This window comes from Myotis brandtii, unplaced genomic scaffold, assembly GCF_000412655.1.
Source record: "Myotis brandtii unplaced genomic scaffold, ASM41265v1 scaffold1038, whole genome shotgun sequence".
Lineage (NCBI taxonomy): Eukaryota > Metazoa > Chordata > Mammalia > Chiroptera > Vespertilionidae > Myotis > Myotis brandtii.
Window position 1 is genome coordinate 26,064 of NW_005353490.1, and position 25,136 is coordinate 51,199.

The 25,136-nt window shown below is 40.6% G+C and overlaps 1 protein-coding gene across 1 annotated transcript in view; it reads left to right on the top strand.

Annotated features, from left to right (window-relative positions):
• Positions 1-2,201: 2,201 nt before the first annotated feature.
• Positions 2,202-25,136, top strand: part of BTC (betacellulin) — a 43,016-nt gene continuing 20,081 nt past the window's right edge. Inside the window, exons 1-2 of the mRNA XM_005856618.2 lie at positions 2,202-2,634; positions 22,617-22,715. Coding sequence (XP_005856680.1) covers positions 2,577-2,634; positions 22,617-22,715 — 157 coding nt within the window. The 5' untranslated portion in view covers positions 2,202-2,576. The remainder of the gene's footprint in view (positions 2,635-22,616; positions 22,716-25,136) is intronic.

The following is a 25,136-nucleotide window of genomic DNA, read 5'->3' on the forward strand; positions in this document are numbered from 1 at the left end:
TGTCTCTTAGCAACCGCCCACCTCACAATGTAAAGCATTGAGACACGCCTCAGTATGTGGATGAGGTCCCAGAGAGGTGAATTTTTACCTTCTACTCTTCCAAAGTTTATGCTTTGATCCCAGATTTACCTTCCTTTATGAATAAATGAAAAAGAGAGGGGGGAGGAGGAAGAAGTAGGAGGAGGAGGAGAAGGATGGGAGGAATAGGAAGGAAGGAAGGAAGGGAGGAAGGAAAGATGTTTCTTGACCTTGAAGAGATTGAACCTCCAGTGTCAGGAAATTTGGAAGGCATATTCTCCAGGGTACTTATTTTATTTCTGGTAGTGTGCTGGGGTCCAGCCCCAGTGGGTCCAGGGGTTCCCAAAGGTGTGGACGGAGTCGGCGAAGAATGAATGACACGAAGGCAGTGTTCAGGTGATCATTATAGCCAGGTTCCTCTTCCTTTTATTGTCATCTAACATCTGTATATATACTATTTGGTCCCAATCCTATCCATTCTATACAAAAGGCTAGGGGGCTTCCCAACTCCATTCAAAGGTTACTCTATTGTTCCACTAAGCTACAAGGAAGTAACTGAAGGAGGTCACTCCAAGCAAAGATCAAAGCGACCAACCACCCCTCTGACACTCAGTTAAAGGGTTTACTGATAAAAATCCTCACCTGGGGAAACAACCTTTCTTCTCCTAGCCAGGTTCCTTCCCCTCTTGTCCTCTTACATCTGCATTTATCCTATTTGATCTTAATCCCATCCATTCCATTCCAAAGGCTAGGGCATTTCTCATCTCCATTTCAAGGTTACTTGAAACATCCCTGCAGAGACTGCCTCAAGCAGCCAGGGTGGATCGGCTTCCAGCAGTGGTAAATAAAGCCCTTAGGGAAGGTTATTGATTTATCTGGCCTATTTAATATATTGAATTACACTATTTCATACTCTAGTGGCCTGAAAAAGTTAATTTACCATTTGAATGGCATGAATGATGAATACTTACACCAAGTCCTGGCACTTTACAATACCGAACAAAGATTTAGTATTTTTTTTTTTACTTAGGTGTGCTTTGTTGTTTATTAGTGTCAATGGAAAATAAAAATAAAGTAATGCTCTGTTGAAGGATAGCATGACAATTGCTGGCTCAGGTGTCATCTCAGTGTGAAAGAGGCCTTAACATAGGGCCCTGGTCCTCAGGGAAGAAGAGACTATCAGAAAGGAAGAGGAAAGAGATGGTACCAAATCCTTGGCTTAATGTGCTCCTCTCCTTTTAGCTGGGTACATTAATAGTCTATCCCATGACCTCTCTATCAAGACTTTATGAACTGCCATGTGGAGGCTAGCATGGGATTCCGAAAATTAACAGTTGATTTTTGTTCCTCTGGACATATGGGCTGCTTGGGGCACTAAAATGGTGTGGAAAAAATGTATCATAATTTGTATAATTTAAGCAATGGGGAGGAAGGACCAGACCTCTGAACTGCATTTCATATGTAAATGCAGTTTACATATGGGCCTTGTGGATGTCCAAGAAATAGAACTTCTCGACTGAGGGGCCACGCTTCCACACACTGACCTTGCGAGAGGAATATAGATCAGACTGAACACAGCTGTACCCTTTAGTTATTTTGGAGGCAAATTTATTAACCTCAAAAGGTAAGACTGGGTGCTGCTTTCTGTCTTTGAAAGCTATGAGGATGCCTTTGTGTTCCAGAAAATGCTTGGATCAGATTCCACTTCTCCATAAAAGAGGAGGTGTGATGAAATAGAGACAGGCAAAAAAGCATTCTTCTTATTTTTACAGATCCAGTAGAGTGAATGAATTAAATAAATAAGTAAAAATACAATGGATCAATGAATAAATAAAGATATAAATGACATTTCTAAAGTAGCTCTTGGGGAGTCCAAACTCCCAGATAGCCAACAAATGATACATGCAAATAGAGGGCTTGTAAATTGTCAAATGCCTGAGGTTAACCACAGCACTGCTTGGCGCTAGTCCCTCCAAGAGACCGGCAATTGGCTGCAGGAAAGTTGGAATTCCAGAGCACATTTGACTCTCTGCTTCTCCCTCAGAGTCTAGCAGGCTTCTCCCTGGGCTGCCTGCAGGCCTGTAGGACACATCTGACTTACCGGCGGCGTGCATTCTCTCCCTGCTCCCTGGCTACCTGTTTACTCCCCCAGGCGGAGGGACAGGGACAGTCAGGCGCGACCCAGCAGGTGGAGCGGCTGAGCTGGCCCCAGGGCAGCCCCAATATGAATCTCAGTGTGGGTGTGGGGCAATTTGGGTGGGAACAACCTGGAGACTACCACCTCGCCGTCCTGCGCCTGGCTGGTGGGGTGTGTGCAGAAAGAGCAGAAATAAATAGGAGGCTCCCTCCTCCCAGCGACTCTCAGGGATTCGGAGGCCGCCGCCCTGGGTGTTTGCCTGCCCTGTAGCCAGGGTTCCAGCCTGAAGAGTAGTTTCGTTTCCTTCTGGCTCCAGGATTAGTTTCCAGGCACCTCCTCGGACGCCCCGTGGCCTGGAAAAGGGACGCAGGAGGAGGCGGGAGGCTCGTCTAGGGGCTGCCCGCCCTGCAGCGCGGGGTTGATGGAGCTGACCGCCCCGGGCAGCGGCGCCGGCTCCCTGCCGCTGCTCCTGGCCCTGGGTAAGTGGCCGCACTGGGTGCTGGAGACCCAGGAGGAAAGCCGGGGTGGAGTCGCAGGGAGAGCGAACTCTGATCTGAGCTGGCATCTGGACCCAGGGCGGCGTGGGGCTGACAGGGGCAGGTCAGGGAACTTGGGCCGCTGGGAGAGTGCGACGTTTTAAGGGCCTGGCAATGGGGCACCTGCTGGGGCTGTCCCTGGGCGCGCGGGGCTGCGAGAGGGCGGAAGGGATCCCGGGCCCAGCGGCTGGTGCTGCAGCTGTGGGCGCAGAGCGGAGGACCGGGGTTGCTAGGCAGGGTGCCCTCAAAACCTTGGGGGGGCTCCGTAGGGGGCTCCGTGCTCATGAGTGAGAATTGGTGGGAGGAAAAGCAGGAGCATTGGGGAGGAAGAGAAAGATATCCCGGGAGTAGTTGGAAAGAGAATTCCTTGGCTTAAGATGCGGGCTGGGAGTGCAGGGCAAGGTGGATGGGTCTTTCCTTGGTGTGTGTGCCAGAGGTAAGAGAGAGATTACTCCTGGGGAGACTCGAGCTGGCCTAGGCTTGGGATTGAATTCTTACACCTGTTTCTTGCTGGAGCAGTGGGGGGAGCTGGAGGAGAAAAGGCAACTTCTGAGAGCCGATCTCCTGTTGCTGATGGGGCAGCAAAGAAAAAGGAAATGACGTGTTCCCCCTAGGGCGCTGTCCATGAAACGCACAGGTGCTTTACTGGGGATGTAGTCAGGTGCTGCTTAGACCGGGATGCGCATTCTAAGGAGTTGTTAGGGGATTTCACCATCGTGTGAACACCATGGAGTGTACTTCCACTAACTCAGAAGGTATAGCCTAATGCACACCAGGCCCTATGGTATAGCCTAGTGCTCCTAGGTCCCAAGCCTATACGTGTTACTGTACAAAGCAACATGAAATTAAATCAAGCACAAGAGAAAAGCATGCAATCAAGGCACTTGGTAAACAAAGATGTATGAGACTGCTGCTAGTGTAACAAAGCATACTGCTTTACAGGACACTTGTTTTTAAGGAGTAGAAAGATGCAGTCTAAAATAACAATAAAAAGTGTAGCATAGGTAATACATAAACTAGTAACAGTCACTTCTCATCATCTTCAAGTGATCTGTACTGTACATAATTGTATTGCTATACATTTATAAGACTCGCAGCACACTAGGTTTGCTTACGCCAGCATCACCATACACCGGTGAGTAATGTGTTGCTCTATGACATCATGCTGGCTACGAAGTCATTGGGTGATAGGAATTTTTCAGCTTCATTATAGTCTTTGGGGACCAACAATCCTAGATGTGGTCCGTTGTTGGCCAAACCTCCTTAGGCAGCATGTGACTGTATATTCTTTATTTTAAGGAGAAATTGCAGGAGGGAAAACTTTTCTTCATTTCAAAGGTTTAATCTGGGTTGTTAGGTTAAGGCCCACTGGGTGTGGTCACGTGGTGTGAGGGAAGAGAGGGCAGAGGCCGGTGGGAGGAGTTCCAGGATGCCCAGAAACCCCTGGAGGCTGTCCCCACTGCCTTGGGAGTCGGTGCTGGCAGACAGGAACCTGGAACTTCAGGTGCTGGGGGAGGTGTATGCAGCTGGAAACCAGGCTCCCTTGGCCATCCCGTGTGATAAGGTAGCATGAAAACCCACCACTTTAGGGCATCCCATCGACATCACGGTCATTTTGAGGGGGGTGGAGAGAAGGAAAACTAGTATTTTGCAGGCTTAGCTGGGATGTGGGGCAGGGACACCTGGGCTTGGGGCATTTATGTGGGAGAGGAGAGTCTTCACAGCTAAAGTGTCTACAGCTTCAAGCCTAGGAAGGGCTGGGATTTCTCTTACGGAGGGAAAAGAAATGGAACCTAAATGGAAACTTTCATGTGGCTGTTCCTTAGAGTCAGAGAGGTGGCTAAAAAGGTTTGTGACCTTGGCTGGAAGTGGACAGACCATGGTTAGAGAGAAGGAACTGATTTAACAAATCCTGCAGAGGAGGAAGAAGTCAGGAACAGGTTAGTGGTGGAGTGATGTGGAGCCTCCAAGAAGAGCAATGGGTCTGAGAGTTACGCCCAGGACCAGTGCTGATGCGATGCCAGTTCTGGATGAAGGTGGAACTTTCTCCTTACAACTCATATGGACTGTCCAACACTCAAAGTATTTACTGAGCATCTGCTCCAGTCAGTAAGGCGAGAGTATATGGAAATGGGAGAGGGATGAGGGCTCAAGAAACTCCAAGATGTAATTTCGAAGGCATGATTTCTGCTCTAAAAGATGTTCTGTTGAATTGGGGATACACGACTAACAGATATGACACAATAAGAGAAAAATTCATGAAACCAGGAAGGGAGAGCTACCTCCACCAGAGCTTCAACAGTGGAGGGCGGGGTAGTGGGGAACAGCTGCATGGAGGACACGAGTGGGTGCCTTGAAGCTTGGGTAGCATTTGAAATAGTAGAGAAAGGATGCCAATGATATACAAGGGCTGGTGATGGAAATAAGATTGTTTTCCTGGAGAGAGAGTCAGTCAGCATGCCAGAAAGTAGAATTTATGAGAGGCAGACGGATGACGAAGAGCCAAAAAAAGCTACATTAAAATATTTGGACATGAATCAATAAACAGTTAAACACACACCATCACAGGTCTTGAATACGGAATGATATAATGCAAACAAAGATTCAAGGAGGTAAACTGGTCAGTGGGGTGTAGTGTGGGAGCAGGGGCAGAGGTGCTGGGGGCCAGAGACCTGATTGTCTCACAGCTGTGATCCAGGCATGAGCTAATTCAGGCCTTAAATTAGGGTGATGTGCCCAGCGAAATGTTATGGTAGAAATTATTATTCCAGATTAATGGATATTCTTCCCCCTTTACTATCACACAGTGCTTTATCTTTTTTCTCAAACCCTGTTAAAAAGCAGAAAAACCCTAACCTAGTGTTATTGTACACTCAGAGAAATCTAAATGTACAACTGCCCTGTTGAATGTTTGGCTTAGGGAATTGAACTCTTTAGATCCCCTAAAGCTCCACTCGCTGCAAAATGCCAAAGGCTGTCTTTTGTTGGCATCAGCGTTCACAGAAAGTGGTCCTTTTTCTCTCTTGCTCACTGTACTTTTAAGTCACATGTTATTGTACTTACTTTTTGAAAGGAATGTGAGCAATGTACTGTGTGATGCACTAGCCAGTGTGTGTGTGTGTGTGTGTGTGTGTGTGTGAGTGAAAAGTACCTTGAGAACTGGCAATGAGCAGGCATGAGACCTGGTTCTACTCTGCTATTCCATGACTCAGAGATGCCTGCAAGTTATAAATTTCTGGGCCTTGATTTTCTCATTTGCAAAATGAAGCAGTTGCTTTAGATGAGACTAAAGTTCTTACCAACTTGACATTGCAGTGATCTGTAACCAACACTTTCATGGGGAAATTTAAGAGAAAATCTTTTTACAATATCACTTAACTTCCATTTCCTATGTAATGGGGTCTCTGTTTCAGGCAAACGTTATCATCACAGAGATAATCATGGATGCTTGATTCTTGGAGAAATATGGTAAAGGGGCAATAACTTTCTTTAAAGTGGGTTTTTTATCTTAAAAAAAAATTGAGTCATTCTCTGCAATTCTTCTTTTTTTTTTTTAGTTTCTCCCTCACATCCACTTGCTATGTAACACTAACACTGAAATTATAACCAATGAAAAAGGGGAAAAACTTTTCTTTTGAAAAAAATGAGTGTGTTTTAAGGTAAAAAATATGTTCTCCTTATTAAAATCTAAAATGTTAATATTTTCAAGTTGGTTTTAAGTTCTGCTAGAAAACATGAATGTATTCATGATTGTAATATCTAGCTTTGAAGTTATAAAGCAGAAGGTGGCAGCAGGTAAAATTCCCATTGTACAAATGATGTAACTGAAGCCCCAAACACTGGAAGATTTTAGGATTTGCCTCTTCAGACATGATTTTGACTTAAAAGAGAATTGGAGTTTTTGCATGTGTTTTTTTTCCACTTGAAAAACCTCAGGTTTCACAGGCCACATTTGCATATTAACAACTGTTACAAAATCAGTTTTTGCCATTACATGATTCTCTCTTGTGGTGTGGAAATGCCCAAATAATTCTGGGAGAGCCCAATACTGCAGGCATACCCCATGATGCCCCTGCTGAAGCTTGGCCTGCCAATGCCTGTGCCAAAATGGAAGGTGCAGAGGACAGAGGATACTTATGTCTCTCCCAGGGGCACAAGCTTCTGGCACTGCCTCATCTCTGTGGGGATTGTTCACCCCAGTACTCCTGTGCCCCTTAAGTCCACAGAGAGGCTGGAGGGAAATATATCACCCTTTAATTGTAGTCAGCTCATGCCAGGATGTAGACATGAATACCCATGAATCATGCTCGTAAGCATCTCCGTAAGGATCAGTGTCTTTCTAGGAGGGTCCAGACAAGCCGGAATCAGGGCTGTGTGTAGTTTAGGCTGAAGCCATGATCATGATGCACTTCCAAATGGCTTGGACAGACCCCTGGGTCCACAAAGAATCTGAAGTCCAGTTGGTCAGGAGTGCTTCAGACTACAACTTAAGAGGAAAGCCATCTGATGGAAATGGGTATGCTCTTACTGCTAATGGCTGCTAGCTTTCCCAGGCATATTTGTATCTTGAAAAGGGAATCTTGGTAGCTCAAATGAATTTCTAATTGCTAAATAAGATAAGTTTTTAGATGGTTGACAGAGATGGAGTATTTAATCTTAGGTCACATCAATTAGGTAATAAGCTACTTTGATTATCAGCAAAGCTAAGTCAAATAGCTATGAAATACTTTTACTTATTATTTACATTTTTTTGAGAATATGTAGTATATTATTTACCTGACTTGTAGACTAGAAACATTAATTCCAAAACAGTGACAAAAATTTGAACAATGTTTGTGTTCAGCCTTATTGCCTTATTTCAATTTGACTGAGTTGGTTGAGTTACTAATGTAACATTTCCCTCTTTGGAAAACCACAGGTTTATTAATTCATTTAGCCTTATTTAACTTAATAATGTTATGTCAGAGGACTGCTAACTCATGCCAGAGGACCTCTTCTTGGGAGTACAATACTAATTGATATTGGGTAGCTATTGTGGCATTTTTCAGAAGGGAAATAATCCAGAGTATGCAGTGGTTTAAATATTGGTTTTAGTGTGCAGAGTAGATCAGAAAAAGAGAACTAATACAATAAGAGGCAAGTAAAGAGAAAGCTACTGTTAACTAGCCCAGAAAGTCTGGACCAGGCAATGAAGACAAAGGAATAAACTCAATAAATATTTCTAAGCAAAAATTGATAGGATAGAATGACAAGTCATGTGTGGGTTAGGAAGGAGAAGGAACAAGTAAAACTGTCTCTGAGACTGTTAACCCGAGAGAGACAAGGAGTTTATGGCACATGTGAATGAAAGCTGGTGTGTGTGTGTGTGTGTGTGTGTGTGTGTGTGTGTGTGTGTGTGTTCCTGTGGAGATGTGAACTATTTTGGACTCCAAATCTGATTGTTCTCCCAAGGAATGTAAAAAGTAAAGGTTATCAGGCCTCTCCCCAGACCTACTAAAGTCTGGTTAATATGTTCCTTTAAATATAACTGTTTAAAGAATTTCCAAGAGAAGAAAAAACATTTTCCTCAACAGAATAATTGCAAATAATATATGTAGATACTGCCCCTCTTGAAGGTGGAGCTGAGAACCTGTCACAGACCAGAGGTTGCTAAGAATCTTGACACAGAAAAAGGACATTAATGGAAAGTTGGTGAAATCAGAATAAAGCCTTGGGTTTAGTCAATATTAATGGATCAGTGTTGAATCTTAGTTTTGATAAATGTACCTCAATAATGCAAAATGATAACATCAAAGGAAATGGGAGTGAGTGAGAGTGTACTATGGGAATGCTCTATACTTTGCAGTTTCCTGTAAATCTAAATTTACAGGTGTCCCTTGCTTTTCCCCAAGCTTTTTACCCAGGAACTACACTCAGCATCTCAGGATCAAGTGGCTATAAAATTTTACAATGTCTGTGAGCATCTGTGCTTTATTTCTATTTCTTTTGTGCATCCATTAGCAAGATGTGTTTGCTCTAAGGTAATTGCTTCTTTACTTTATGCCATTTTAGCTTACGAACGGTTTCATAGGAATATTCTACTTTTAGATAGTGGGGGAAACCTGTCTTTCAAAATAAAGTTTAATATATATATAAAGAGGTAATATACAAATTGTCCATTACGGTGTCACAGTAACAACTGAGGCTGAGTGCGCATGGAGCACCTCTAGGTCCCTCTCCCCACCCCCCCATCCCACCCCCGCTCCCATGGGCGGTGGCTGCTCCCTCCAGCCTCCCGAAGCAGTGCGGGTCCCTCCTGCCTCCCATGGGCACTGGCGGCTTGCTCTTGCCTCCCGTGGAAGCGGCATGGGTCCCTCCCAGCTCCTGCAGAAGTGGTGCGGCTCCCACTGACTCCTGCAGAAGCGGCGGACAGCCTACTGTGTGTGATATCATGCACTGGGCTACTAGTGTATATATATATACACTGCCCTCACCTGCTGGTCCAATCATCCCAACTGCCTTCCCCTGCCAGCCCAGTCACCCCTAACTCCCCTCCCCAGCTGGCCATCTTGTGGCTGTGGGTGCCACCATCTTTGAGGGCGGGGCAGTCAGTTAGCATATTCCCTCCTTATTGGCTGTGGGCACCACCATCTTTGAGGGAGGGGCAGTTAATTCGCATATTTCTCCTTATTGGCTGTTGGTGCTGCCATCTTTGTGATGGTGTGAGGGTCAATTAGCATATTCCCTCTTTATTAGATAGGATGTGTGTGTATGTGTGTTAAAGGTCTTACAGGAGATTCTAATGACTAGCCAGTTTGGACAATTACCTAGCTAAAAGATTTCCTCAGTTTAAATCAGAGAGCATAACTTGGATTAATTAATTCCAGAAAGCAGAGCTCTCGCCTTAATTTAGGCAGAATTTCCTCCCAAGTAGAACTTTGAAAAAATGGAAACCACTGACTTGGGATATGACGAGCTTCCCACATGTTTGTGGTCTGAATGGCACTTATAGGAAGTTGTACAGAGGTGATTCCTAGGTGAGATGGGAGGTGGACCAAATAACTACCAAGGGTTCTTATGTCTCTAAGAACTCAGGATGATGTTACTGTACTTTGGAAATGCTTTGGAGGTTGGTAGGTAGAATTTCAAACTAAGAAATTGTCAGTAGATTTCTCTGGGAAGGAACAAAAAGGTAGGGCACTTGGAGACCTGGGAAACAAATGGTGAAGAATTCTTTTTTTAATTAGAAGAAAATTACTTGAGATTTTCCCTTCAAAACTGGATACAGTGAACATGCCTTCTCATGATCCTTATCTTGGGTGTAGTACTGATCCTATGCCACGGGCTCAGTTTTTGCCTTCAAAACTACATTCTTTTATATATATTATTGTTTTATATCAATATATATTATTGATTTCAGAGAGGAAGGGAGAGGGAGAGAGAGATAGAAACATCAATGATGAGAGAGAATCATTGATCAGCCACCTCTTGCCCATCTAATACCAGGGATTGAGCCAGAAACCCAAGCATGTGCCCTTGACTGGAATTGAACCCGGGACCCTTCAGTCCACAGGCCGATTGATGCTCTACCCACTGAGCTAAACCAGCTAGGACAAAACTAAATCACAATTATCCTGTAATTTAGGGTTAAAAGAGTGACTGGAAGTGAGATTTATATTCCAGATAAAACTACAGACAAGAATAATAAGCTCTTTCTCATTTGCCTTAGCAAAGCATACCAAAGGAAACACACCCCATTCTTTCTTACTAATTTCTATTCAACAGCATTCACCACTATTAAATACTTATTGAATGGGTTTCTAGACCACTCAAATTCTTAATTGGGAATCTATCTTTCAAAATGTGGTGAACAGACATTACAAAGCTTCAACTGGAAATATGTGGTGTGACCATTTCTTAATGAGTCTTACTTTCATAGGTCACACAAGAAAATCAATCGAATTATTTCATGTTCCCACCATACACATCAAGAAGTTCCTTTTTTAAAATGCTTGTTTGTATATTTTTTGTTCCAGCTGAACAAGTTTACTCATTGTGTCCCAAACATACCAAACTCATTTCTATGTCATTGCCTTTAGTCCTGTTTAGTTCCCACCTTCTATGAAACATTTCCCTATGATTTCTTCACTTAACACATTGCCTCTTTTGGTAATTCCAATAGCATTTATTTTTTGTATATCTGGTACTTTAAAGATACTACCTGACATTTATTTATTTATTTATTTATTTATTTATTTATTTCTGGTCTCTAAAAATGATTTCATTAATAAAGATAATAATGATTAATGCTAAGTTGGGTTGATTAACCTAAATAGGTTTATGGACCTAAATTCTAGGTGGGTTTGTGTGTAGTTTTCAGGTTGGGTAAGCAGCTACTTCAAACTCTATGTTCTCTTCTGTACCATTAGAGTCCGATGGCTGCTTCCTCGTGGGTCAAAGGCTGTGTTATCGCTAGATCCAAAGGCCAGCTGCACTCTTCCTCCTCACTTTGCACTTGGATAATCCTCCCTGGGATCAAATTGTTCTTTTTCTTGGCTCTTTTTTGCCTCCTCTCTTTGAACTATTGTGGAAATTCAGTGAGACCTTGAGCTTCTGATTTAAAGTATTACAATGTCTGATTGTCTGATCTGTTCCTGTCATAAAGGAGTAGGAATCAAAAAGTCAAGTTTTGACAATAATGATTTCTGAGAAACTAGCTATAGGTTATTATGGGGTCCCATTCAATTTAGTCATTGTTGTCACAGATTTAATAACAATCATGGTGGAAAAAAGAGCATGATTTACTGGCAAAGGCATTTATTGTGGTGTTGACAGTTTTCAGATATATGAGTCAGTTTATATATGACAGGTTGTTAACTTACTTTCCTCTCCGGGCTTTAAAAATATGATTGTGGAGTACTTTGATGAGTTAAGAAAAAGTGTGATCCATCATTCTCCATCTTAAACAGCAAGATATTGTTTCTACTATTTGGAATAGAATTTTACATTGGAGGAGAAAGGAGTTCATATTTCACTTTCCTAATTTTGAATGGACATAAACTGTTTATGAAGATCCTCTTCTTATTTCTCTGCCCTCATCTCTGCTTCCCTTCTTGGTCCTGGAAATCCAAAAGCCTGTCTCTCAGTTTCACAGATTAGGCTGTTCTCCGGGTGCCGCGATTTGAGAGACCTTGGAAAAATCCTTCCCAGTCCTAGAACATGGCTCTCCATGAGATGTCCTGCTATCCCTCACTGTATTGGGACACAAACATTGTGCACCTCTTAAAACCCCTTCAAGTACCTTCTTTGTCTCTTGCTCTGCTCCCCACCTATACCAGGTCACCCCCCTTTTTGTACAACATCATCTCCCAAGACATGAGTTCTGGCTTCTCACTCACCAAGGGACCAGAGATTGAGGAAGTTAGCACTCAGTGGGGGACATTTTGTCCAATAGGAAATGAATGATGAAAGTGATTGGAACAGACAAATTCTTCCTTCATTCTTTTTCTGTGGACTCATTGAAGACACAGTTCCTTTTCGAATGCTTAGCCTAGCTCCTGTATGAATGAACATGTCGTCTGAGCAAATTTGTGTCTCTGGGTTTCACTTTGGAGCTGCACCCTGCATGATGGGTACACAAATTGCTTTGTTTTGCCTCCTTCTTTTTAGTTTATTTCCTTTTCTCTCATTCTCATGGCCCAGAGCTTGTACCTCCCAGATAAAGTGATAATCCCTTAATCTGTATCTCAGTCTCTGCTTTCTAAAAGATTCAGGTTGGGACACTTGATTCTCATGTATCTCTTTTGAGTTAAGTCATTTTTTTCCCTTTGCAGGTCTGTTTTAAAATCAAATACATTTAGAAATGGTAATATATTAAAGAATTATATTCTACTTGGGGGAATATTGAAGTAGTATAAGGATGCTAGTTTATAGGAGGGCAACGAAAATGATAATTACAGAAAAAGATGGAGAAGAACACCAATATCAAATTCACCTATTTCACAGTTTTTGTCTCAGCCAACCACAAGCCCAGTGTTAAACATCATTTCTACCCCCTGATATTTTGTCAACTTTATGTTAGATGGGATCTCTTTTTGAATTTGGAAAATTCTCTGTCTATAATACATATTCAAGGTTCTGTTTTTATTCTTGACAATAAAGATACAGTGGGAAAATTGCCTAGAATGTTGATTTAAACTTTAAAAACCTTATTAACTATTTTTCCAAAGCCAGAGAGATGATTTATAATATACCGGGTTTTGAAATAGTATCGTCTAAGATCTGACTTTATCTATAATAATAAAAGTGTAATATTCAAATCGACCAAGTGCCGAACAGCAGAATGACTGTCCGTCTGGACCTTCTGGATAAAGCCAGGGCTGCAAGGGCATAGGCATCGGGGCTGCGAAGGCCTACTTTTGCATGAATTTTGTGCATCGGGCCTCTAGTCTATTTGTGGCACTGAATCACTTAACCAACTGATTGAATCAATAATCTCATCTGGCATAAGCAGTGTGCTGAGTCACTGACAGAACTGTACTAAGAGTACAAAGAACTGCACATGTAGAAGACACCATAGTTCTACCAATCAGTTGAGGCGCATTCACTTCAAATCTCTTTTTAAAAATCACTGGAAAGAAACAGCATGTGGAAAGACCAACAAATGGTTTTGCCTCACTGAGTACATGCATATAAGCACATTGCTTAGTGTGTACTGTATAGGTAGCTATATTTATCTTATGTAGTTTATTTCATAAATGTGTTTTATACAGAAGGCAAATCACACCATAAATGTAGAAATTTTTCAATAGCCATTTATAAGAGGGAGAATGTTTTATGAGACTAATTAGAATTCTTTTTTTACTTCAGGTCTCCAATAGCTGCTATTTTGTTGAGTGACTACAGTGTGCCAGATATTACCAAGGTTACTAATTCATAATTTATTTTTTTCATTCCTTTAAGCGCATAGCTAAATCTTTACCATGTAAATTATATATTGTGAGCCTCAGTTTATGGGTGGAAACCCTGAAGTTCAATGTTGAATAACTTAATCATAATTATAAAGCTCGTAATTAAAAGGTACATCAGGATTCAAATCCATTTCCATTTGTCTTGAAATGTATCCTTGTGCCATTAATCTATACTGCTTCCCTTTAAAATAAATGAAAATGTGTTTGCCTCTGAAATACTCTTCCAACTTCTGCTTATATTCATAGCTTGATACATTATCCTTTAATTTACAGTTAGGTTTTCTAATGGGGGTGGAGTGAGGTTCAAATCCTAAAATAAGATTGATAGGATATCATAGGAAATCACTGGGTTTATTAGACACAAGTAGACGAGAGGATATCCAAAAAAGATGTCCAAAATTATCAGAATATAGATTAATTGACATTTTGTGATAATTTTATATTTATTTTTGAAATATAGGGTGGGGCAAAAGTAGGTTTACAGTGTATTCCTGTATCATTATGGATTCATTATTGTATTATTTTCCATATAAACAACTGTAAACCTACTTTTGCCCAACCCTGGATAAAATGCTCTTGGCTCTAAGAATGGAAAATTCAGCTCAGAGATGAGGCAAATACAACGTACATGACTGTTTAGGTTGGTCACATTTGATGTTTTTAAATAGTTGACCCAGCTGGTATACGACTTACCTCAGCATCAGCAGTAACTTTGAGACAGTGGGTCATGCTCCTTGTCATGCTGTGTCTCTTTCAATGCCTGCATTGTTCCCAATGACTTCATCCCCCATGCTGGCTGACAGGGATAATACTTTTAATACATTCAGTAATTTTTAATTTGAGAATCTCAAAGTGCATAACCGTAAATGGAGCTTTGACTCACTAAAGAAGGAAAGGGTTTCTTTTCCTTTTTGTCTTTAATTTTATGAGTGGAGTTGATATTTTAAAAGTAACCCTGGAAATAGGGACTCAATGTTCAGTCACTTAGCAAACAAGCTAATCTAACATTATTTTATTTTATTATGTTTCTTTGCTTTAATGCATCTGAGAAATTCTTCAGGTCGTGTGAAGCAGCGAGGAAAGATTGAATGAAATAATAAGAAAGCAAAAAGATTGTAAAATATTTGAATAATAGTGAAATCTAACACAGTAACATTTAAAAGGGCCAAGTATAAAATCTTATTTTTAGGAAAAAAATAAAAATGACACAAAACAGAACAAATAATCCTATCAATACAGTGCTTCCCAGCAGTACAAAAACATTCTAACTTCATTTTAATATAACCCAAATGAACCCCCAGTATTTAGGGGGACAACTGAAAAAGGCTGACTCTTTGGGACTACATTATTAGAAATATGGTGCCCACAATGTGAAGGCTAAACGCCCCACTCTATTCTGTTTTTGCCAGATCATGTGAAATGACCTTATTCTGACCTTGCATTGAGGGGCAGTGACAAAGCTTATGAAGGTCTTGATGATGTCAGGTAAAATGCAGTTGAAGGAACTAGGGCATTTAGCCTGAAGAAAAGAAATTCTTTCAGAAAAACTTGATTCTAATGTGCAGAATAAAATTATAGAAAGGCAAAAACCAGGTCAATATCAAGATGCCTTTGTAGAGCTTTAGAAATAGCTGTTTAATAAATTTTTGAATGAATGAATGACTGTGATTGATAGAATGGAGGAATGGTCTCGCTGAAATTGGATGCTTTTGAAGAGAGTGAAGTCTCTATACTGAAATATTAAAGATGGGATCGATTAATTCTCTCAAGAAATGATATTAGGGGAGTTGAGAGTTAGTGGGTAAAAGATCTTAATGCTGCTAATATTCTTACTAAATATATATATATATAATTAGTGACTCTCTTGAATGAAAATCTTATGTTTTCCATATCTATGTACCATGTTTTCTTTAAAATATAACCCATACTTTCTCTGATAAAGATAATGATTATTATAATAGTGTATGTTCCTTTATAAGCTATTTTACTATATTTTTTGTTTTATTTACATTTATTACATTATGGAAAGGGCAGGGAACCTATGATTTTAATTTTTCTTCAGGAAAAGGTCAGGATAGTTTTTTAGTGAACTCAAAAACACATAGTGAATTATAATGAGTTTGGTAATCTTTCCACAATATAATGGTACTTTCCCTAAGAAATTTTTTTCCCTAAGAAGTCAAAATTTGAGACTTTGAGGATGTGCAATTGACTTAAAGCAGTAGATGCAAAATGAAAGCTATATATTGGATAAAAAATACTGAAAGAATTTGGAAAGAATTATAATTGTTCTCAACCACAGAAAATTTTCTTCCCAGGGATATTTGGCAATGTGTGGAGACATTTTTGGTTGTGACAACTTAGGAGTAAAAGGAGGGGTGCTACTGGCATTTAGAGGGTAAAAGCCAGGGACACTGCCAATGACCCCACAATGCACAGCCTCCTGCAACAAAGACTTAGCCAGCCCAAAATATCAATAGTGTGAAAACTGAGAAACCCTTTGGATGTTCCCCATTCATTTTAAAACAGAACTTGGATTTCTTTGAACAATGCGGTGAGATATCCAAAATATAAAATACATTTAAGCTCTATTCTCTAAAGACTTTTCATTGCTTGCCATTCTGAGTAGCATGATCACATCTCTTGCCCTCCGTCTTTGTCCTGCCCGGAGCAGTGCATCATCCCCTTGTCTAGCATGTCCACACTGTGCACACTTCCCCCCCACTGATCACTTAGTAGCATCTCAATTATTAAATGGACTGACCAAATATGGCGGTGCTTGTGTTCAAGTAAGCCTCATTTTACTTAATAATGCCATGTAACTTTTATTACAGTGTATTGTGGTAGCTGTTTTATTTTTATTGTCACTGATCTCTTACTGTGCCTATCTAAATTGGATTTTATCTATATGTGGGAGAAAACATAAAAAATAGAGGGTTCAGTACTATCTGAGGCTTCAGGCATTCACAGGGGGCCTTGGAACATTTCCTGCAGATAAGAGGGGACTTCTGTAATTAAAGAGTCCCTGCTTTTCTGCTAAACTTTCCAAGGTTTTCTGCATCTACTGGTAATTCATCCTTTGCCTTCCTTCTATGCCTTTGGCTTCTTTTTGTCCATTTTCTCTCACATTTGAAACAACAACAAGAAAAAATTGTTTTCCTGTATATACTGACTAGTCTTCTCACTCCCTTCTTCAGTTCCACATCTTTGAAGCGTGATCTGTAATTATTTGCATCTTCTTCATGCCACTACTATTTCTCTAGCAACATATTACTAGTGCTTTTTGGTTGCAAATCCAATGTTTGTCTTTTTAAGCTCTTATCTGTAATTCCCCATCAATCTTTTTTGCACTGTTGATCAAATTCTTGTAGGAAAACTCTCTCTTCTTACTTCTGTGGCTTCTCCTTCCCAGTTACTTGAAGATGTTTCTCTTTCTGCCCCTGTATCATATTGATGTTCTTCAGGATTCTGTCCTTAATCATATTTCCCTTCTCACATAAATCTTTCTGAGAACCCCACTTTCATGGCATGAAATACCAGTTTCTTTTCCATGACTCCCAAATGTAGAATCTGTAGTTTTGCCTTCTTTCTAGAGTTCCAGGTCTAATATCCATTTACTATCTCCTAGATAAGCTACAGTTATTTCAAGTCTCAGAGTGTGCAAAGTAGAAATTCTCTCTCTATTCCTATCTCCTCTCAGCCACTTTTGCCATTATAACAAAACTGGAGGCCCGGTGCACGAATTCATGCACTAGTAGGGTCCCTCGGCCTGGCCTGCGGAATAGGGCTGAAACTAGCTCTCCAACATCCCTCAAGGAGTCCTGGATTTCGAAAGGACACAGGCCAGGCCAAGGGACCCCACTGGTGCACTATCGGGGCTGGGGAGGTATGCAGGAGGTTGGCCAGCCAGGGAGGGACTACGAGAGTGCTCCAGGGCATATCCGGCCCATTTCGCTCAGTCCTAATTGGCTGAACCCCAGCAAAAGCTAACCTACCAGTTGGAGTGTCTGCCCCCTTGTGGTCAGTGCATATCATAGCAAGCGGTTGAGCGGCCTTAGTATATCATTAGCATATTACGTTTTGATTGGTTGAACGGATGACCGGACACTTAGCATATTAGGCTTTTATTATTTAAGATACCATAGACTGGGTAAGCAACAAACATTTCTCATGGTTCTGGAGGTTACAAATTTCAAAATGGAGGCACTAGCAGATTCAGGGTAGGGAGAGGGCCTGCTTTTTTATTTATAGACAGATATCTTCTCTCTGTGCTCATATGGCCAAAGCAGCAAAGAGTCTCTATTATAAGGGCACTGATCCCATTCATGAAGGCTCTATCCTCATGACCTAATCACCTCCTAACACCATCAACAATGGGATTTATATTTCAAATCAGTTATATCCTCAACCTGTTTGTCTTCTTTGCATTCCTTATATCTGTGACAATCCAGACAGTCACTCAAGCCACAAACTCTGGCTCCCTTTTTGTCAGTTCCCACCCTATCCTATTAGTCACCAAATCCTTTATCATTTAATTTGTGAATATCTCTCATAATCATTTCTTCTTCTCCATACCCAGTGACACCACTTTGAGTTAGGTGTGTCTGATTCACCTGTATCATTAAAGTAACCTTTTCAAACTAAAAAAAAGAAAAGATTTTCAATATGTTCAACGACCCATTTTAGCTACATAACAATTCACACTAATTAACTTGACTCTTAGGCCATGTGCTTCCTCCTTGCTCTCCAGCCTCCTGTTCAATCACAATCCCCACCCACCCTCCAGACAAGCTGGATATGTCGTATTATTTTTGCCAAGACTTTTTACAAATTGTACCTTTTGGTTAGAATGTACGGCCCGGCTGGCATTGCTCAGTGGTTGAGCATTTACCTACGAACCAGGAGGTCATGATTCAATTCCTGGTCAGGGCACATGCCCAGTAGGGGGTGTACAGGAGGCAGCTGATCAATGATTCTCTCTCATCATTGATGTTTCTATCTATCTCCCCCTCTCCCTTCCTCTCTGAAATCTATCTATCATCTATCTATCTATCTATCTATCTATCATCTATCTCCTAGCTAATTATAATTTTATTCCTTTCTTAAAAATTCACTTTATTTTTAATAGTGTAATAAATATACATGGATTTTAAAAAATTATATAGTGCTGAGAAGTGTATAGCAGCAACAGCAGATCGTTGTACCATGCCTTCCTGCCTCTCCACCTGAGAAGCAGCCATTTTCAACTCTTTTAGGTATTTCTTCTATGTTCACCTATGTCTTGCTAAATAATTTACTTGTAATGCTATTTCTTGATTTGTCTAGTTTAGACTTTACCTGTTAGGTTTCTCTTCTCGCATACTTCCAGTATAGTTACTAATGGGGTGGTAATCAAAACATTTAAGAATTGGCACAGCATAGACACTGATTAATCACAACGAGTTTTCTCACAATGGTGTATGTGGGCAAGTTACTGGCCCTGATTTTATGACAATTTTTTGTTAAGTTATCAGTATTTACATTATTATTGCCATGTGAAGATTATCCACTATTGAGACAGATAACTATACTATAATTATGTTATCTTGCTTACACAATTTTTATTTTATAGAAGTTATTAACTGATGCTAAAAAATAGTTATTCCCTCATGAAAAACTCACCATAAATCCTCACCCTCTCTGTGAAGTCTTTGCTGCTGGGCAGAGGTTATTCTCCATCCTGTGTTATTCCTCTATTACCTCTGCTGTTGTGCTTATTACACTTTAAAGATTTGTGTGTCTTTCTTCATTATCAGAATGTGAGCTCCTTGAGGTTAGTGATAATTTGTTATCTTTAAACCTTCAGTGTCTTGCAGCTGTGCCAAACACATAGTGCTTAATATATGTATTGAATTTTTGATGGAACAGGAGTACCCTCTTTGAAGCAGCCTTCAGGATTGATTAGATGTTTTTGTGAGCATTTATCTAATTTCTGAGTCATTTCATACAGTTTACAAGCTGAAATTCCTGTCCAGGTCTAGGCAGTTCAAATAAACGAGTGTGGAAATCCTGATGGAGTCTGTGGCATTTAAAGGTGTCACCTACTACTTAGCTCCAGCCAGTTTTGCCATGAAGGAGTTTCAGAGCTATGTTGCCAGACTTTCTGCTTTTTCAGTGGAAGCAGAAAAATCCAGGTTTGATATGAATTGTTAACTACAGTGGACATACAATATTATATTCATTTCAGGTATATACCCTAGTGATTAGACATTATGTATCTTACTAATTCATTATCCTGATAAATCTCGTACCCATCTGGCATCATACATATTTGTTAGAATATTATTGACTATATGCCCTATGCTATATTTTATATCCTCATGACTTTCTGTTACTACCAATTTGTGCTTCTTAATCCCTTCCACCTTTTTCATTCAACCCCCCAATCCCCCTCACATCTGGAAAATATAAAAATGTTCTTTGTATCTATGAGTCTGTTTCTGTTCTTCTTGTTTGTTTATTTTGCTTTTTTAGACTCAATTGTTGATAGATATGTATTTATTGACATTTTATTGTTCATATTTTTATATATTTCTTTTCTTTTCTTCTTCTTAAAGAAGACCCTTTAACACTGCATGTAATACTGGTTTGGTGGTGATGAACTCATTCAGCTTCTTTATATCTTGGAATCTCTTTATATGTCCTAAATGATTGCTTTGCTGGGGAGAACAATCTTGGCTGTAGGTCCTTGCTTTTTATAACTTTTAATGTTTTTTGCCAGTCCTTTCTGACCTGCAATGTTTCTGTTAAGAAATCAGCTGACATTCTTATAGGAGCTCCCTTATAGGTAACTAACTGCTTTTCTATTGCTGCTTTTAAGATCCTCTCTTTGTCTTTAATGTTTTACATTTTAATTATGATATATCTTGGTGTGGGTATCTTTTGGTTCATCTTGTTGAGACTCTCTGTGTTTCCTGGACTTGTAGGTCTATTTCCTTCACCAAGTTAGGGAAGTTTTCCTTCATTATTTTATTAAATATGTTATCAATTTCTTGCTCTCTCTTGTCTTTCCTGCAGCCCCATGATGTAAATGTTGATACACTTGAAATTGTCCTAGATGCTCCATCACTACCCTCCACTATTCACCAGAACTGGGTACTTGAGGTGTGTCTATGTACACCCACCTGTTATAGTTGAGCCTTGATTGCTGTTGGTACATAAATGGGATGGATTTATCCCTAGGCCAATCAGCTGCAAGGACTGGCTATGACCAGCGTGGAGGATCAGCTGTGCAGGGGCCCACCCCATGGAGCAGAACTTACTTCAGCAGGGGTCTGGTGCATGCTGAGTGTACTCCTTGAGTATGTCGCTTGTGGAGCTGGTTGGATAGTGGTGCTTTGATGTGGTCTGAAGCTGTCCACTGGGTGTGCTGGCTCCAGGGCCTTCCAGGAGGTGTAGGCCAAGGTCAGCAACCATCTGTCCTGCCTGGGGCCACCTGGCACAAGCTACTGAGCAATATGCAGATGGCTGTTATTTGTGCTGGGCTTGGAGGTGCTCAGGAAAGGCTAACCTGAGAACTAAGGCTGGCTGCTGCTAGTGCCAGGCCTGAGGCTACTTACAGAGAGTACAGAGCGTGCTGAGATCAGATGCTGCTGCTTGTGTGAGAGATTTAAAAATCTCTCAAGAGTCCTAAGAATGAGCCAAGACAGGCCATTTATATGGAAAAACCACTGGAATCAGCTTGGGTGTGCCAGTTGGTGGGACAGGGTCTTGGAATTACAATGGCGGGTGAATAGTGATAGTCAGGTTGATGGAGACTCAGATATGGCACCTACCTTCTGGCTCTGTGGGGAGTGTCTCAAAAAAAGAGCAATGACCTTTGTCAACACCTAGATGCCAGACAATTCATTTCATCACAGTATGTCCCTGGTTCCTTTCAAGTTGCTGTACCTGCAGCTCAGAGTGAGTAAGTCTGAGTAAGTTCATGGGTGGGCCCTTTCAGAGGAATGCCTTCTCACTCAGCCACTATCCCTGCTGTTTTTTACAGCCAGAAGTTACTGGCACTTCTTTTCCCAGCACTGGAACCCTGGGCTGGGACCTGGTTGTGCAGCTGGGATCCCTCGCTCCTCAGGGGGTAACGCCACAGCTGAGATATCCTTCTCAATTTTTATCCACCACATGTGTGAGTGGGACTAGCTCATTTTATGCCCTGGCCCCCCTACAATTCATTTTTTTTCTTCCTACCATTCTTAATATGGCTTCTTTGTATCCTTAGTTATAGGACTTCCGTTCAACTAGATTTTAGGTGGTTCTGAATGATTGTTGTTTTGTAGTTTAGTTGTATTTTTGATGTGATTGTGGGAGGATGCAAGTACCATGTTTATCTACACTGCCACCTTTACTGAAAGCCCGCTCAAGTTCTTATTTTAGACATTTTCAAATATATATATAAAAGTAGAGAGAACAGCATAGTGACTCTTGATATACCCACCACTCAGTTTCAACAATTATCAATTTGTTTTATGTAAACAAAGTTTTAAAATAATTCCTATAAATTGCATGTCTAGGTCACATCTTTCCAAGAGGAAGGAACTCAATAGTTAATACTTGAGAAACATTTGGTCTGTGTGGAATGGAGAAAGTACATTGCCATATGGTTCATCACCCATTCTCCCTGGAAACCCATTTATTAATTCATCCAGTGGCTAAGAACTCTATTTTCCATTTATATGATAAGTTTCTATCACAAATTATGGTCAAGTTTCCTTACTTAAGGTGCATAGTTATGCTGGCTTGAAAATTCTGTCTTCTGCACTGAGCTTAAAAGAATGAGACATGCTGACTTGGGTACACATCCCTCCCTGTGGGATAATGAATTAGAAATGGAAGCCACAGGCTTGTTATTTTTATAAATGGGTCATAATTTTGATAGAGTATTTCACATTGAGGAAATATTCAAGTCTTCATGTTTGTTTTGGTTCTGTTTTGAACTTGAAGGTCTAGTGATCCTCCACTGTGTTGTGGCAGATGGGAACTCAACCAGAAGTCCTGAGAATGATGGCCTTCTCTGTGGAGATGCCAGAGAAGACTGTGCAGGTAATACTTAACCAGCAATGCATTTGTATTTCATCATCTTCATCTTCAATCTTGTTAAGTTTAGTTTTTTGATTACATAGTAATCATAAAACTAGGTAGTTGTTTTTTTTAGCACATACTAATATAGCAGGTACTGCTGATTACATAGTAATCATAAACTAGGTAGTTGTTGTTGTTTTTTTTAGCACATACTAATATAGCAGGTACTGTGCTAAGTGCTTTACCTAAAGTAATTCATTCACTTCTCTCAAGAGCCCTATGAGCTGGATAATACTAAGTAATTTGGCAAAGGTTACACAGCTGGCAAAGAGTAAATCCAGGATTCACGTTCGGGCCTTTGTGATCCTAGTGCTTTCATTTTTTTTTTTTTTTTTTTGAATCCTCACCCAAGGATATGTTTTCACTGATTTTTAGAGAGAGCAAGGGAGAGAGAAACATCGACTGGTTGCCTCCTGTTCCCACCTCAACCGGGGATTGAACCTGCAACCTAGGTATGTGCTCTGACCTGACAGGGAATGAAACCTGCAACCTTCTTGGTGTACGGGACGACACTCCAACCACTGAGAGACATTGATGTAAAAGAAACATTGATCAGTTGCCTCCCGCACACATACCAAACCCTCAACCTAGATAGGTGTCCTGACATGGAATGTAACCCACAACCTTTTGGTGCATGGGAGGACACTCCAACCAGCTGAGTGACCTAGTCAGAGCTAGTGCTTTCATTATTAATCATGACACTACTTTAGTGTCACAGATGTGTGCTCCAGGCTCTGGCATGTGCTATCTTAGACTAGATTCATAAAAAGTTCCCATATTCTATTCAAATTATTTTTTTTCCTATTCCACAACTTAAAAGATGTGAAGAAAGCAATAACTTTTACATATTTCCCCCTGAAAATGCTTGAATTACTACTCTTAAAATTATTAGTCTAAGGCAGGGGTCAAGCCTATAAAAGGCCAGATAATAATTATCTTAGGCTTTGTGGACCATGAGTCATTGTTGCAACTACTCAATTCTGCACTTTTACTGTGGAAGCAGCCATAGACACTATGCAAATGAGTGGCCTTGGATGTGTTCCAATAAAACTTTATTTAGAGAAATAGGCTGTGGGCCAGATTTAACCCTTGGACCATAGTTTGCTGACCCCTGGTCTAAGGTTCTGTCTGCCCTTTATAGATTGTGTGGTCTGGTCTTCTACACTGGTTGTTTCTGATTTAAAACAAAACAAAACAAAACACAGGCCAATTCCAAATGTAGGGTAGAATGGAGATGGACCTCCTGTTCCCTGGAAACTTCTGAGAGTGTGGCGACTTCAGGAAGTTGTAACTGAGCCAGGAACATGCTGAGCACGTCATCCTGATGTGAGTCATCAATTCCAGCCCTATCTTCTTCTTTCTTCCTCACACTAGTGGGCGGTCTGGAGAATGTCTGTGGAATCCACCCGTGTCTTAGTTCCTGCTTGTGTGGTCCTGTCACCCATGTAGGGAGAAGAACAAGGTCACTTTCTGTGTGTGTGTGCTTTTCTTCAGTCAGGTTTCAAATGGTTTAAATGATGGCATTTTCACATTTCCTTTGGGAGATTATTCCATAACTTGATGATTGACAGTGTTAAACAACCTGCTTCATCATATCCTAAATGTATTTTCTATTTTTTTTATTGTAGGAAGAACATTTAACATGAGATCTACCCTTTTACAAATTTTTAAATGTACAATACAGTATTGTTAACTATAGGCATAATATTGTATAGCAGATATCTAGAAATGACTCATCTTGTATAACTGAAATTTTAATCCATGGACACAAATTCCTTATTTCCCCCTTTCCCTAGTCCCTGGAAATCACCATTCTAGTCTCTGCTTCCATAGATTTAGTCATTTAGATACCAGACATCAGTGGAATCATGTAATATTTGCCCTTTCGTGACTGGTTTATTTCACTTAGCATAATGTACTCCAGGCTTACCCATGTTGTTGCATATTGAAGGATTTCCTTAAAAAAAATACTGAGTCCTTCCTGGTGTGGCTCAGTTGGTTGGGCATCATCCCCTGCACTGAAGGGTTACTGGTTTGATTCCTGGTCAAGGCACATGCCCAAGTTGCAGGTTTGATCCCTGGTTGGGGTGCTTACGGAGGCAACTAATCAATGTTTCTCACATCAATGTTTTTCTCTCTCTAAAATCAATAAAAACTTATTTTAAAAATAAATAAATAAGATATTGAATGATATCCCATTTTATGTATATAACACAATTTCTTCATTCATTCATCTGTTCATGGATATTTAGGTTGTTTTTACATCTTAACCATCGTGAATAATGCTGCCATAAATATGGGAGTACAGATATCAGTTTGTTATACTGATTTTAATTCTTTTGGATTAATATCCAGAAGCTGGATTGCTGGATCATATGTTTG